The 17,184-nt window shown below is 30.7% G+C and overlaps 1 protein-coding gene across 1 annotated transcript in view; it reads left to right on the forward strand.

Annotated features, from left to right (window-relative positions):
* The window catches only part of LOC142326282 (galactokinase-like), a 49,369-nt gene that overhangs the window by 24,920 nt on the left and 7,265 nt on the right, over nucleotides 1–17,184 (forward strand). The window contains exons 5-7 of the mRNA XM_075368642.1: nucleotides 4,240–4,421; nucleotides 6,901–7,057; nucleotides 7,509–7,629. Coding sequence (XP_075224757.1) covers nucleotides 4,240–4,421; nucleotides 6,901–7,057; nucleotides 7,509–7,629 — 460 coding nt within the window. The remainder of the gene's footprint in view (nucleotides 1–4,239; nucleotides 4,422–6,900; nucleotides 7,058–7,508; nucleotides 7,630–17,184) is intronic.

Here is a 17,184-nt window from a genome sequence, read left to right on the forward strand (position 1 = left end):
TGAGGATGATTCTTGACAGAATTTTGTATGTTGTGTCTAGGAGTGAGATTCCCCAGTAGTTTTTAGGGTCTGTTTTGTCCACTTTTTTGTGTAGGGGATGGATGAGAGCTGTCGTCTACTTTTCCATTAGTTCTTCTTTGATCCAGATGTTGACAAATTGTTGATGAAGAGTAATTTTTACTGGTCTTCCTGCATGTTTCCAGATCTCTAAAAAGGTCTGATCTTCTTCAGCTGCTTTGTAATTCTTCATCTCACCCAGTGCTTGGTAGACTTCTTTTACTGTGGAAGGGTTTATGTTTTCCAGTGTTGTTATTGGGGTGCTAGTATTGAAGTTTAGGAATTCTGTCAGTTTTTCACAATTTGAGAGTTTGTTAAAGTATTAAGCTGGGATTTCCACATTGTCTTTGTTATTATGGGTCAGATTTTGGTTTTCATCCTTCATTAGTGTGGGTGGGGGATCGTATTTCTGGAGTTTTTTTTTAAGTTTTGTGGTAGTCTTTGGACTGCGTTTTGTTGAATTCTTCTTCTATTGATTTCAGTGTGTCTTTTTTGTACTGTCTTTTCTTTGTTTTACTAGATTTTGGAAAGATGCTTCTGATTTTTGAGATTGGTATAATAACCATGTTTGATGTCTCTTTTCCAAATCTGTCTCCCAGTCTCCAGTTGATAGTTTATTCCATATTAGGTATAGACATAGAATTATGTTAAATTTTGGATTAATACATTTTAAAACTGAATACCAGGTTAAAGATTTACTAGTTTTATTTAATGTAGCTAGCAGAATGAGCAACAGGCTGGGTAAAAATAGCATAGAAAATATATGTACAAATTTAAATAAAATATGGTTGTCTAGATATTGCAAAAGAACCAGATTTTTTTTTTTTTAATAACTATATTAAGATAATTTTCTTCATTAATTTAATACTAGTTGTAATAAATCTGTCAATAACAGGACCTAGCAAAAAAATATATCCGAGAATAAAAATAAAATCAGTAAATTTATTTTTAGTTATATACAGATTAACAAAATATTGTGTCTAGCTTTTCATTTTTGATTTTATCAAAATAAGCAAATAAAGGTTTCATGAAGAAATAACATTGTCTTCTTCCTTTTCCTTCTGATCACAAGTTTTGATTTTTAAATAAAATACTAAATCCCAAAATCAAATTTAGAAAACATTATAATATGCATTTTCCCTCTATGAATCATGAGACCTTGCCGTTGGTGAGGGGGCTTGAGTGCTTAGTGATTCAGAGTAGCTGGACCAAAGGTGCAACCATATTGGAGGCGTATCTGTTGAGAGCCAGACTAAGGAAAGAGGGCAGCAGCTCTTTCAGTAGTTCTTAAGGGCATAGATCAGGATGACTTAAACAACCATTTCAACATCACTCAATTCTCTGAGTACTGCGCAGCTGAAAGCAATGGAAAACTACAACTGATTTTTTTCCAAGAAAATATAGATCTCTGCATTTTCATACAACAAAGATGGAGGCGCCTTCCTTGGTAAAAAATTACAGAGGTAAACTACTCCCCTGTTCGGATCTCTGGGTGGGGACTACTAAAGAAGGGGTCACCAGAAGATCAAAAAAATAACATTCTGAGTCAGAGTATGGAACGTTAGAAGTCTAAAAATGGTTGGTAGGTTAGAAAATTTAAAGAGTGAAATGGATAGGATAAATGTAGATGTAGTAGGAATTAGTGAGGTTCGGTAGGAAGAGGAAAATGACTTTTGGTCAGGTGATTTTAGAATAATTAACTCAGCTTCAAATAATGGGCAGGCAGGAGTAGGTTTCATTATGAACAAGAAGATAGGGAAGAGAGTAAGTAGAGTATTTCAAAATGCATAGCGATAGAATTATAATAAGGATAAATTCAAAACCTAAGCCAACATCTATATGTTGTTAACATCTATATGCCTACAAGCGCTCATGATGATGACGAGGTAGAGTGTGTGTATGAAGAAATTGACGAGGCAATTACATAAAAGGGGATGAAAATTTAATAGCTGGAGATTGGAATGCAAGCAAAGGCAAGGAATGAAATATAGTGGGTGAATACAGGCTGGGCAAAAGGAATGAAAGAGGGAACAGACTTAGAGTTTTGCACAAAGTATAATTTAGTAATTACCAACACCCAGTCTAAAAATCATAATAGAAGAATATACACATGGAAAAAGCCAGATGATACTGAAAAATATCAGATAGATTATATTTTTAAAAAAATATGTGTATATATATATATATATATATATATATATATATATATACAAAAAAATTAAAATAAATATCAGATAGATTATATAAAAAAAAAATATATATACATATAAAAAGATTTATAAATCAACTCGTTGACTGCAAAGCTGACCCTGAAGCAGACATTGATAGCGGCCGTAATTTAGTGATAATGAAATGTAGTTGAGGTGTAAAAACCTGAAGAAAAGGTGTGAAATTTAGAGAAGCTTGAGGAAGAAGAGGTAAAGAAGATTTTTGAAGAGGACATCGCAAGAGGTCTGAGTAAAAAAGATAAGGTAGAAAATGTAGAAGAAGAATGGGAGAATGTTAAAAAGGAAATTCTTAAATCAGCAGAAGTGAACTTAGGCAGAACAAAGGAACTGATAGAAAACCTTGGATTTCAGACGATATATTGCAGTTCATGGATGAACGTAGAAAATATAAGAATGCTAGTGATGAAGAAAGTAAAAGGAACTATAGACAATTAAGAAATACTATAAACAGGAGTGCAAATTATCGAAAGAAGAGTGGATTAAAGAAAAGTGTTAGAAGTGGAAAGAGAAATGATCATTGGTAAAATAAATGGAGCACACAGAAATGTTAAGGCGAATTTTGTAGTACATAAATTAAAATCTAATAATGTGTTAAACAAAGAAGGTACATCGATTTATAATACGAAAGGCAAAGTCGATAGGTGGGTGGAATATATTGAAGAGTTATACAGAGGAAATGAATTAGAAACTGGTATTAGAAAGGAAGATAAGGAAGTCGAAGAGGATGAAAAGGGAGATACAATACTGAGATCTGATTTTAAAAGAGCATTAAAAGATTTGAATGGCAGAAAGACTCTTGGAATAGACGGAATACCTGTAGAATTACTTCACAGTGCAGGTGAGGAAGTGATTGATAGATTATACAAACTGGTGTGAAATATTTACGAAAAAGGGAAAGTTCCGTCAAACTTCAAAAAGAGTGTTTTAGTCATGATACCAAAGAAAGCAGGATACCAGTCACTTTAATATTGGAAGGATAGGTAGAAGGAAAATATTGTGTAGGCAGGCAAGGTTTGGAATATGTAAAACAAATTGTTAGGGATGTAGGATGTGGGGGTATACTGACATGAAATGACCAGCACTAGAGAGGGAATCTTGGAGAGCTGCATTAAACCAGTCAAATGACTGAAGATAAAAAAAAATAATATGCATTGTACATGTTTTCATAAAATTCTTCTCATAAAAAATTATACTGTAAATACATTCAGAAATTTCAGATTGGTAGTCACATCAATTTTTTAATCTTCTATATCTCAAAAATCATCAGTTTTATCAAAAATGTTTTTATTGGCTAAAATATTTAGCTTTTCTTCTTCTTTTTGATTTTGGTATATGAAAGACCTCATTTCAAGCTCCACCTTCTTTGTAGTTTTCTCTTTACCTAATATTTGCTCATTCTTTGAAGTTGCTGTTTGAAAACTTCATTGATTCGATTTTCTCTTATAAACGTTTCTGTCTGATGTTTTATTTTCCGAGATGTTTTGATTTTTTAGATTGATTTTAATCTCTTTCATTCAATTAATTTCAGTTTCCCTTTTATAAAAATAATTAAATATCTTTTGTAAGATGATTTCTGAAACAAAATGACAATTTATTTTTTTTAAATTGGTTGGCGAACAAATTTTTGCAAAAAACTGATAATTTTTAGTCATTTTGTACTTCCTATAGGACTAAAAATAATTTCACTTAATTCATTTGTTGCATTAGATGGGTAGTAAGAATTACTCTACATATTTTGTTAAACTGTCTAGTTTAATTATTATTTATGCAAAGAGTAGGTAGAAAGTTAAAGTACATTTCTCATATCAATAAATATAGGAAACTATTTTTGTTTTTGTGATTATTTTTCTACATATTCATTTTCAAAAGGTTTGTTGTCTGTAAGTCTTTTATCTAACAATGATAACCTATTTATTCTCCATTTCATCATGTTTTCGTGTTTTATGTTTTGCAGAACATTGGAAGCTCAACTAGTGCCAATAAATGACCCAAATTTGGTTTTTGTAATAACAAATTCAAATGTGAGGCATGAATTAGGAGGTGGTGAATATGCAATTAGACGTAAACAATGTGAAGAAGCAGCACAGTATCTAGGCAAAAGCAGTCTAAGAGATGCATCACTCGGACAACTTGAAAGTATAATAATGCTTATCTTGAACATTTGTCATAATATTTAATGAACAATTATTTAATTTTTTATGGTATAAAAAAATCTATATTAAAATACTTTATAATGATGAAAAAGTTTTTTATCCGTAATTATTTGCCAAAACATAAAACAAACTAAGGAGGTGATTACTCATCACTTCTTACACTCTAGTTAGTAGCAATAAGATGAACTTTAACAACTGATTAAACTTCATTTGTTTTTTCTTGGCTCACTTGAAAGTTTCCATAGAGATAATTTGGACTTTTGTTTTATGTAATAGATTTAATGAAATAGATATTTCACCAATTTTGCATCATTGGTGAATTCATTTAACACTTCCTCTGTAATTTCTTAACAAACAATTTTTGGAAAATTTTCCAATTTCAAAATAAATTTTGCTGATAATCATCTCTTAGAAAACATTACCGAACATTGTTTGGCAACAACTATAATCAATACCAAATGTACAAGTTATAATGCAGGAAATTAAAAAGTTCCCCTAACTTTCTGATCAAACATTATGCATAGAAAACTAAAAAAATAAAATATTTTATTATTATATCAGTAGTTAAATCAACAATCATTAATTGTGAATTCAAACTAAATAAACACAATGTTCTTTACATCTTGTAAGAACTTGTTTTCATAAATTATCTAAAATTTTAATTATTTTTTCAATAATGTTTAAAAAACAGATTAAGTTTATCTTAGTCACTCATATTTCTAACAAAATAAGCCTTTATTTTAGTCCAGTTGCAGGGAAGCAGTAGATCTTGTTCGAACATATGTCCTTACTCTTAAGAGTTACTATCAATTAGCAGGATCCCAACTTCCAATGGTAGTATGGAGTAAAAAACTGCAGCCTCAGATGTTTTAATTAATGAAATACCTTAACCTAGATTATAATGAAATCCTTGGCTTTCAAGGTAACTCAAGAACTTTAACCTTAATATCAAATTTGCTTAATTTCATCTCTCAATATGTTACTTCTTTTCCTTCATCTTTTAGCACGCCCTCATGACACAGATTGAAAAAATATGTCTTATAAATTTAACAGTCTTGTTAATTTTTGTTGATTTATTAATTTTAAAAAGAAGATTTAAAAAAAATTACAAGCGGTAACATTGTTCATATTTTAGGTACTGTAACCAAAAAGGTTTATGTAACCAGACATGAAATACAAGGCATTCCCAAAATAGCCATTCTCAAGATAATAAGCATTAATTACATGCCATTCATGCTAATTATTGATTTCCTCTTTTCTTCATCACTTAACCAAAACATACTTTGCACAACACAATGTCTATCCCATTGAAAAGCAAATGTTCATCTCCTTGATATTTTCTCTCTGTTGACTGTAAAGACTCACTGTGTAGTGAACATATTATTCTCAGAGAAAGTAACTAAGTAGTTTCTTTAGTAACTTAGATGTTTTATATGTCACAGCTTTGAGAAGACTAAAACAGAATAAAGTAAAATATCTATTAATATACTCATTCTGTCAAAAAACATTGCATTATACATTCATTGTCTGCTCATCAGGAGAAGTGATTAATCTACAACTAGACTTAATTTAAATACTCACGAAAGTATCTGATTTAATATATGGATGAAAAAAATAATAGAAACGTTTTAAAGGTCCAACATGGGCTCTGCCTTGAGTTAGATATTACAAATCTGAATAGGCCTAAGTTAAAAAGTTAAAAATAAACAAAAAAGTCAAGAGAATGAAATCAGTGAGAGAGAGTGGTTCCAGTTTGCATGGTAGCCTTTATATGTTCTGCTAACTGTAAGAGAGTAATTGCATTTTAACTCTCTTAGCACAGAATAGTAATTTTAATTTATTTTCCTTTTTTACTATCCTGAGGACTCGTTTGCACTAATATTTTTTATCTGTTAACTTATATTAATTTCAATTATATTTTTTTACTATTCAAACAGTTTCATGCTAGTTTTATTTAATTTTGGTCTTTAAATAGCTCTCCAATATCACTTGAACAAGATTATTTTGAAGGTGATTATAATTATCATTTTCTACTGTTCTTCAATTCTTTTGGTTTTGTAAGAAATTTACACAATGATTATAATGTAAATTGTGTAATGTATTAGCATTGAATTCAAAGGAAGTATATAATATATACTTCAAAGGAAGTATATACTACTATACTTCCTTTGAAATCAATGCTGGCCCTAGAACTTCTGGTTCAATACTACTGTGGGGTTTTTTATTATTATGAGTTTCTTTATTTAAAACTTTAGAAAAATATTATAATTCTTACAATAAAAAAGAATTTCTTGCATTGTATTGCATAAAAGAATTGATATTTTCCAACTTGATAAAAAATATGACTTATTCACTTTTCCAGTAATTAAAAAAAAAGATAATAATTTACACTTGTCTTTCAATTATCTATCTTTTAATATTAAATGTCCCAGATATTCAATATACTGTCATTATACTAACAGGTTTGAAGTTAAGAGATGCAATACCTGATATAATCTACCGCAGGGCACGTCATGTAATTGGAGAAATAGCTCGAACTATTCAAGGTGCAACATTACTAGCAAGTGGTGATTCAGAATCATTTGGGCAATTGATGTATCTTAGTCACCAGTCGTTAAGGTAACTTTCAACTGATAATAGTACCTAAATGAATAATGCATGATCTGTGCAAATAGATATACTTTAAATTATATAATGTTTTGTTATTAGAATTAAACAGTAGTATCATAAGAAAACTTCTACTTCATTTCCAACATTACAAAGAAACTTTTTGGTGCTTCAGCAATTCATGCAATCAGCTGGTTTGGTTAAATAGCATCATCACTAATAAAACTGTTCTGCATGCTGTAATTCATAAATTTAAATCCACATAAAATAAATTGTTATTTTTAACCAAAGCTTGAATGCCTGTATACTAGTGTATTTTGTTCAATGAAGTACAATTTAGAACACTGCCTGAGGCAGAATCAAAATAAAACCAACAATTTATCTCCAGAGTAGTAAAGATATGAGTTCTAAAAAATGTACTTTCATAAAATATTTTAATTTAATAAATTGTATTTTTTAATAGAGATGATTATGAAGTATCATGTGCAGAACTGGATGAACTGGTAGAAATTGCCAAACAAGTCGATGGTGTTCTAGGATCTCGAATGACTGGAGGAGGTTTTGGTGGATGCACTGTAACACTGGTAATGTATAAAATTTTAATATTTTCCAAAAAAATAATATTGAATATTTTATTCCTAAATCACATCATAACTTCATTCTGCAGATCATTAAAATTCTGACGTTTATCATTAAAATAGTTGCTCAAGTGCAGCTTGGAAAAAAGGAAATAACTGCAAGGATAGTTGTCAGTGGTTTTTTGTTATTCTTCGATAAACTTTAATATTATTTATTTTATTACTCTACTTTTCATTGCCATTAAATGGTAGATCATACTTTTGTATGGAAAAATCATGCTTGTATTTATTTTTATATATCAATGCACGTGGGTAAGGTAACAAACTTAATTTTTAAAAAAACTCCCAATTTTTCACCCATTTAGATGCTTTCTGCAGAGAAGTGCTACAGGGGAATTGTGAAGGAATAAGTACTTTTGCAGAATAAACATGTTTATGTTTATACATATATATATATATTATGTATGTATATACATACATACTTACATACATAAATATTCATATTTTTTCTATGTTCTTGTACGTAACAGCTACAGTTATATTAGCATACATTGTTCCAACAAACCAAGCCAAATTATAATTAAATATAATTTTAAAAAACTTAACATTGTAAATCTTTTAACATCTTTTTTAACCACCCTCAGAGTTGGTGCTACAGTTTTCACATTAGCTTTAACTGATATTATTCCACAGTTTTTTAAATTGCTTACCATCTCATAAGTACAAATCACAAATCCTCCCACACTGAAAAAACCTTTGATATTCTGCATATAAAATAAACAACCAAATTTTAACACACTGGAACTATGAAATACAAAAATACACAACAACAAAATATTAAATGAATTAATAATATTAATGACACATACTTTTCAATGACATTCTTAATACATGTCTGCTTAATTATAAAAAAACCATCATCAGTAATAACATCAGCTGGCATTAGTGTAAAAACAACATTCTCAGGATCATTTCAAAGATGACTTAATATATTTTTAAATAAATTTAAGAAAAATATATTATCAATCATTTGGTTTGGTTTGTTACAAAAGTTTAAATTTTTAATAATTTAGTTGTTATTAAGTTAACATATACATACTTAACTTGTCTTTGACACTGAAAACAATGTAATATACCATTTGTTGTAGCCACAGTCACTCACAACACATGGCTAGATCTAGACTAACCTGCATAATATATACAATTTGATAATCATGAATTGTAGTTATGAATAAACTGATACAAAACGCAATTGCACATTATGCATCCTATAAGGATTTTCCTTCCTGGGTGCACAATGAGGTTCATTATCTAAGCCTGAACACAAAATTACACTAGTAAAAAATTAACAATTAAAATTTACGTTAAAAATTAAACAGATCTAAAATGCTTATGAGGTATGCTAAATTCAAAGTAAAACCAAAATAAAGACAATATTAAAAATATCAAAATACGCATAAACAGTATTCATGGGCAAAATATATTATAGGAATAATCAAATATGTAAATATAGATGCACAGCCTTTAGAAACAACAAGATATTGGATAAAATCACCATATTGTTCCATAAAATATTACAGTTGTATACCCCATTCATGCAGTTTATTTAGGATTTCTCTCCTCCAAGCCATGTCATAGGCCTTCTGCAAATCGAAAAATATTGCAGCCAGGCATTGGCAAAGTAAAAAGGCGTTTTGAATAACAGCTTCCAGGGCAACTACATGATACCTTAGAAGATACCACATTGTTCAGAGAAAATTAAAGCGTTTCTCTCAAGGTACCACACAAGACAGTTCACCATTCATTCCATCACCTTGCACAGGGTACTGTTCAAGGAGATAGGATAATAATTGGAGGGACATGAACAATACTTTTACCAGGTTTCAGTATGGCAATCACCAATACTTCTAAACAAGAATCTGGAAACACTTGGTCAGGAAATATTCTATTATAGATACATAAATGATGTAACACAGTAATTGGGAGGTATGATACATTCTGAGCCTGATATCATTTCCGGGGGAAGTGTCATGAGAATTACTCAAGACATGCCTTAGCTCATTAAAAGAAAAATGTTTATTTAATCATTATGCAAGTCTCCAATCATGAACGGGATATTTCTACATGAACACTTCTCACAAACTCAGGACAGTACGATGATGTAAGTGAAACTGACCTAAATAACCTTCCAAGTGTGTTCACTGCATCGACTGGCACAGTAACGAAGATTCCACTGCTTTCCAGTTCAGTTGGCTTCAGTGACTGTAACAATCCACACATGGTCTGAACCTGTTTCCAAACAACCAATGATGGAGTTTTTGAAAGCAACGTCTTGGGTTTAGTATATATGGTCAAATAGGTAGCCAACTCTTATTCGCTTAGGAACAGTTGGAGTCAAAAATGTCAGGATAAGTGAGAATGTTGACACATCAACACTATTCTTCTTTCTAATGATTCTCTACACAGATGAAGCTGGCTGCGGTGATAGGTCTTCTATATCTTTAGTTCAATATCAGCCAAGTCGTGGCAGAAGATCGCCTCCTTGCTGGAATTCAGTGTACTGTGGTGCTCCACTACCACTTCATCCTTTCCTATATATGTAAGGGCCAGGACCTTCTAAATCTGTTCATTATTATTAACCTCACTCAGAAGGGAGCCACTCCTAAGTTTTTTAATGGATTTTGGTGAGCCACAAACTGCTACAATGCACTTATTTATAAAAAATGAAGAAACTTTAGTAAAGGATTTACCTTCTTTATAATAACTACGAGAAAACATACATTAGATATTTTACCTCTCTCTGTTATACTTCTTATTTCTTTATTATTTGTCACATCTTTGGCTGACAAGGTTCATCAAAGCCTTTGTAAACTCCTGGGAGTGTTAGTTTTTTCAAGTGGACCAACAACCCCTGAAGGACATCCGGTTTCCATGGTACCGGCGATATAACGGATCACTCCAGCAGAGTGCATGCATACTGGAGCTAGGGCTTCATACAACTGGGTCCACCCTGGTACCCAGAGGACATCATTCAAGACTCACTACATAGAGACATCCACAAATTGGCACAATATTTTCCAGCTTGGGTTATGTGGTTGCATTTCAAAAGGTGTCGCAACACCAACAAGTGTAAGTGAAAGAAGAGACTGTGTAAGATGTGTGGCTGTGTAGGAGTACATGTTGTAATTTGTGTAGTGTTTGTGGAGTGGTGTAAAAGGTTCAGCAGCTCATTTTGTAGTAGGAAGAAAGCTGCAGGCTACGGGGACACCAACTCCCAAAGTCTTAAAGAGTAAGACTTTCCAATGGGGAGTCTACATAGAAGCTGATAAAGGAAACTCCAAAATAATAATACATAATAGTGCACTGCATAACAAAATTTCAAAATACTCGTATATTATAAAAAAACAGCATGATTGGACTAAAAAATGATAAAATACCAAAATGTCAAACAAAAATAAAGCATTTAACAAATAATAAAAAACACATAATTAACAATAGAAATTAATGTTTTCTAAATATGTTGACATCTGCAAATCATACCAAAAAACAAGACATATGTACAAAGACATAACTGCATTATTATGCAGTTTGGAGTTTCAGACATAAAAATCAATAACTCAACACTATTGAACATTACAAAATTTGTAACCATATTAAATTTTACAAAAGTAAAAAGTTAGCCATTAACAAATTTGCTACTGGATAGCCCACTAGGAATAGTATTAGCTGCAGAAGGCTTTTAAAAGAGCAAGTTCCAGTAATTTAAAAGTATATCATTCATGATTTTTATAAATTTAAAATTCATACTTAATACAATTTTGACAGCACTATAATTATACTATTTAGATGAGCAATCAAACTAATTCTGCCATTTTTTTCTCACACATATATATACATATATATCTATGAAAAAATAAGTAATTTCACATTCACATATATATATATATATTTTTTTAAAATTACAACCAATATATATATATATATATATATATTGGTTGTAATTTTAAAACGTTACTTCTAAGCACAATGGTTCTAAGTACAAATGGTTTTTAAGCATAATGTGCTTAAAAACTGTGTACCATATTCTTAAATGTGATAAAGTGTAGAGTTAAATTATTCTGCTTCCAGCTATTCTCTTTGATTCTTTTTTTCTTTTGGTTCTTTAATTTTACAGAACCAAATTTTTAACCATGACCTTGAAAAGCCTCAGAAAAAAATTTTCTAAAGCAGCATCCCCACAAATTTTAGCTATGGGCCGCCGCAAGTGATACTTGCATTATTTTTATTTTTAAATTATTATATAAAAGTCACTTTCTTTTTTACACTTAATTTTGTAAAAGTTTTCATATAACATTAATAAAAAATACCAAAATAGCAATACTAACTTTTACTTCCTACAGGTCTCAAAAGCATTATTGCCAGAAGAAAATTTGAAACACAATTCTGGTAGAATTATCAGGATAGGGTTAGCAAGCATAATAAAAAAAAGAAATAAAACTGGGAAAAGAGTAAAAAAAAAGTCAACTTAAACAAAAACCTTTCAAGAATAATTTAATAAGCAATACTGGAAGTAAAAATATAATCAACTTTTACTGATTATATTAATTAACTTGATTAATATAATCAATGATATGCGAGTGAATTAAATAAATGAGTAATATGTTTATTTTGCTAAAAATAATATTTGAATGATTACAGAGTTGATAAACTACCACTGTAAAATGATCATTTTTGAATTTTGATGTCAATCTCATAATATGATCAGCTGAATAAAAGCACCATATAAACTCAGAACAAATAGATGGCAAGTTGGTGTGTTTATCCTTATTTTTAAATACAATGTTGTCATTTCCATTCAGGATTTAATCAATAGTGCATTTTACTGACTCATAGGTTCGAGTTAAAAATTACTACAAAATACAAAAATATACATACCAAGAACCATTTCTCCATAATCCATAGTAACTCTTACCTAAGTTGTGTTAATGTTGGTGTATTTATATAGTGTTTCAGGAAGTTTCTGGCCATACTTATAGACTATTCCTCACATAAAACAATGAAAAAGTTCTTAAAAAAAAAAATAGGTCTGGAAACTATATTTTAGAGTAATGGCTAACAATAGAATTTGCGTAGATTTCTCCATAAAAAAATCAAACAATGCTGTACCAAAATCAGTCTCTCCATTATCTGTCTCAAGAATGACCCCATTTCAAGCTGTGCTAATTGCTACTCCATCGTTCATTCCTTTTAATTTAGTAAACCCAGCCTGTTCTTTGTTAACACAAAGTGCAGCAGGAATGGAGTTGCCAATTGTCTCTTGACTGTTAACAAAATTATTTTCCAGCCAAATTTCATTTTACTTAAGACTGTCTTGAGTGGCAATGTTAGGGTGATTATCCTTTCATCTCTTGAGTGTCTAAAACTTGAATTTTCAGGACGTAATTATTAACATTAAAACTGAGGATGCAGCTTGATTCTTGCAGGGTAGAGGACTGACTATTGCACAATTCAAAGATATATGACCTTGGAAATGCTGTGTATCCTGCATGGAGATGCCAAAGGCAAAGTTGGACCTGTCTGAAAAGAATGTTTCAGGAGATTGAGGAGCTCCGAAGTGACACATGATTTGAGGGTTTCAATCTGCCATTAAAAAATATATATATTATTTTTATTTACATTTGGTGTCAGCAGAATGCAACCATCAAGTATTGCAAAGAGTTGCACACAAAGACAGAGGTGCATTTTATGTGGTGGACTTGAGCAACTTTTATATATATAAGAGAATTCCATGCACTTAAACCTTTTCAATCCAATATGTATTGGTAGTCCAAACATAGATGCTATATTTGGCTCTATAATATATACACTATTTACTATTTCAGCCAACATATATAATTGTATATATTTTTATATACTATTTCGGTTCTTTAATATAGAATAATTATTATTCAAAGCTCTTTAACATACATAGGATAATTACTATTCAGAGCCCCCTCTCCTGACTGCATTCAAATATTTTCATTGGAAGACAAAATTTTCTTATCGATGTAAGACCTGATGAGAACTAAATCATTAGACAATCTTAAATACCTGCTACTTCTATAACATGAAAAATATATTTAAACAAATTTAAACTGTCTGAAAGTTTATTTTTCACCCATTATTTTATTTAATTAAATAATGGATAATGATGTTTATTCCTTTATTTTCATACCTTGTTTTCTTTTTTTAGTTTGATTTCTTGTCGTTCTTTTTAATTCATTTATTTTTTGGTAGTCATGTTTTTAATTTTTATGATTGTTTTTATTATTTTCTGTTTTAAATTTCTATTTGACTTTTAGTGCTTTTTTTAGACATTATGGGCATTAATCTCTCTTTCTCTCTCTCTCTCTTTCTTTTTCTGTTTAGCCTCTGTTAAGATTCATTTGATTTCTTCATCCTCTTGCTTATTGTAAACATTTTCTGTCATCTTCCTCTTTCTTCTTGAATGACATTGTATAAAAATAGTAATACAATAATTATAATAATCATAAAGCTTATAGTTTCATTAATCTTGATGTGAGAATCATAAATATATTACAATAATAATCATAATACTCATAATATTAATAACTTTGTAATAATTTACATAAATATATATATTCTTGCAAACTTGAACCTATAATCTTATAGTAATTAGGATTTCTTTAAATATGTTGTTTGTGATGCACCTATTGCAAAAAGATGTGCCCAGTGGCCCAAATTACCATGGTGCCATTGGCTAAGAAAGTGTAAATAATGATGACTTATTGCATCTAATATATAATATATGTAGTGTGTGTGTGTGTGTGTGTGTGTGTGTGTGTGTGTGTGTGTGTGTGTGTGTGTGTGGTGTGTGTGTGTGTGTGTGTGTGTGTGTGTGTGTGTGTGTATGTGTGTGTGGGTTAATGTTGTATGTGTTGTCTGCTATGTGCCTGTGTGTAGTATATATGTAGATGTAAATATAGTATAATAATTAGTCTATAGAGTAGCGTTAGAAGTTTAAGAGCATTTGAGTAAGATATAAATACAGAATATTACATTATAATAACAATATATAGCATTCATGACCACAATATAAATCACAATTGAAAGCAGGTTAATAAAATACAATAAATAAAGTATAATATCAATCAATAAAATTATTATTTTAGAAATATTCTCAATTAGTAACTTGTGAAAGGTTTTTTGGTTTTTTTTTAAAAACAATATTCAATTAATTGTCAGCTACTACCAGCAAACACAACTTATGCACAGGTCTTCAGAGCTGACCATTAGCAGTCTTTAAATTGATGACTCAAACTAATTGGTCAGGACATGGATAAACTTTAGTCATAATTCCGAATTTCAATTGCATTGGTGAACAGTTGTCCTAAGAGATTAATACCAAATCTCCAATAGACAGATTACGCGAAGGAAAATGCCATTTATTTCTCTGCTGGAGGTTATGAAGATATTCCTTAGACCATATTTCCAGATGGATTGGAAGAATTTCTGGAGTAAATGTCAACAACTTAGGCGGTTAATTTCAATTTCTTTGTAATCGGGTTCAGGTAAAGACATAAGTGAACAACTGATAAGAAAATGTCCAGGTGATAGTGGTTCTGGGTCCCTATGATCTATAGAAACAGTAAAAATGGGACAAGAATTAAGACAGGCTTCAAGCTGTGTTAAAACCGTATACAATTTTCTAAATTTAAGAATTTAAATAAATCATATAAAATACTTTTGTCAGAATGGAAGTTGGAACCACGTCTGAAAATATTTGGGTAGGAATACCTCTTCGTGAATTAAATCTCTTGAGTGTTGCTATGAATGACTGTTTAGTCAATTCAGAGACTAATTCTAAATGAATTGCCTTGGTACTGAGGCATATAAAGAGTGTGATATAAGATTTACTTAAGTCTTTGGACCTGCCTGCTATGATGAATTGTGAGTGGACCTCCATAGTCCATAGTTTATTGCACAGACAGAGGATGGATGAGAAGATACTACTCTGAAAAGAGTGGTGACTGATCTAGTTGTTGCATTTGAATTTTTGCATTAAAATGAAAACAATTCAAACATTTATTAATGATTGATGAAATGCTTGTTTTAGCATTTAAGATTCAGTATTTCTGGCGTAATGAATGATGCGCCAATTGTATACCAAAATTTTTTTTTTTTTTTGTCTTCAGTCATTTGACTGGTTTGATGCAGCTCTCCAAGATTCCCTATCTAGTGCTAGTCGTTTCATTTCAGTATACCCTCTACATCCTACATCCCCAACAATTTGTTTTACATACTCCAAACGTGGCCTGCCTACACAATTTTTCCCTTCTACCTGTCCTTCCAATATTAAAGCGACTATTCCAGGATGCCTTAATATGTGGCCTATAAGTCTGTCTCTTCTTTTAACTATATTTTTCCAAATGCTTCTTTCTTCATCTATTTGCCGCAATACCTCTTCATTTGTCACTTTATCCACCCATCTGATTTTTAACATTCTCCTATAGCACCACATTTCAAAAGCTTCTAATCTTTTCTTCTCAGATACTCCGATTGTCCAAGTTTCACTTCCATATAAAGCGAACATACACTTTCAAAAACATACACTTTCAAAAATCTTTTCCTGACATTTAAATTAATTTTTGATGTAAACAAATTATATTTCTTACTGAAGGCTCGTTTAGCTTGTGCTATTCGGCATTTTATATCGCTCCTGCTTCGTCCATCTTTAGTAATTTTACTTCCCAAATAACAAAATTCTTCTACCTCCATAATCTTTTCTCCTCCTATTTTCACATTCAGCGGTCCATCTTTGTTATTTCTACTACATTTCATTACTTTTGTTTTGTTCTTGTTTATTTTCATGCGATAGTTCTTGCGTAGGACTTCATCTATGCCGTTCATTGTTTCTTCTAAATCCTTTTTACTCTCGGCTAGAATTACTATATCATCAGCAAATCGTAGCATCTTTATCTTTTCACCTTGTACTGTTACTCCAAATCTAAATTGTTCTTTAACATCATTAACTGCTAGTTCCATGTAAAGATTAAAAAGTAACGGAGATAGGGAACATCCTTGTCGGACTCCCTTTCTTATTAGGGCTTCTTTCTTATGTTCTTCAATTGTTATTGTTGCTGTTTGGTTCCTGTACATGTTAGCAATTGTTCTTCTATCTCTGTATTTGAACCCTAATTTTTTTAAAATGCTGAACATTTTATTCCAGTCTACGTTATCGAAAGCCTTTTCTAGGTCTATAAACGCCAAGTATGTTGGTTTGTTTTTCTTTAATCTTCCTTCTACTATTAATCTCAGGCCTAAAATTGCTTCCCTTGTCCCTATACTTTTCCTGAAACCAAATTGGTCTTCTCCTAACACTTCTTCCACTCTCCTCTCAATTCTTCTGTATAAAATTCTAGTTAAGATTTTTGATGCATGACTAGTTAAACTAATTGTTCTGTATTCTTCACATTTATCTGCCCCTGCTTTCTTTGGTATCATAACTATAACACTTTTTTTGAAGTCTGATGGGAATTCCCCATTTTCATAAATATTACA

This window comes from Lycorma delicatula, chromosome 6, assembly GCF_047948215.1.
Source record: "Lycorma delicatula isolate Av1 chromosome 6, ASM4794821v1, whole genome shotgun sequence".
NCBI classification, from domain to species: domain Eukaryota; kingdom Metazoa; phylum Arthropoda; class Insecta; order Hemiptera; family Fulgoridae; genus Lycorma; species Lycorma delicatula.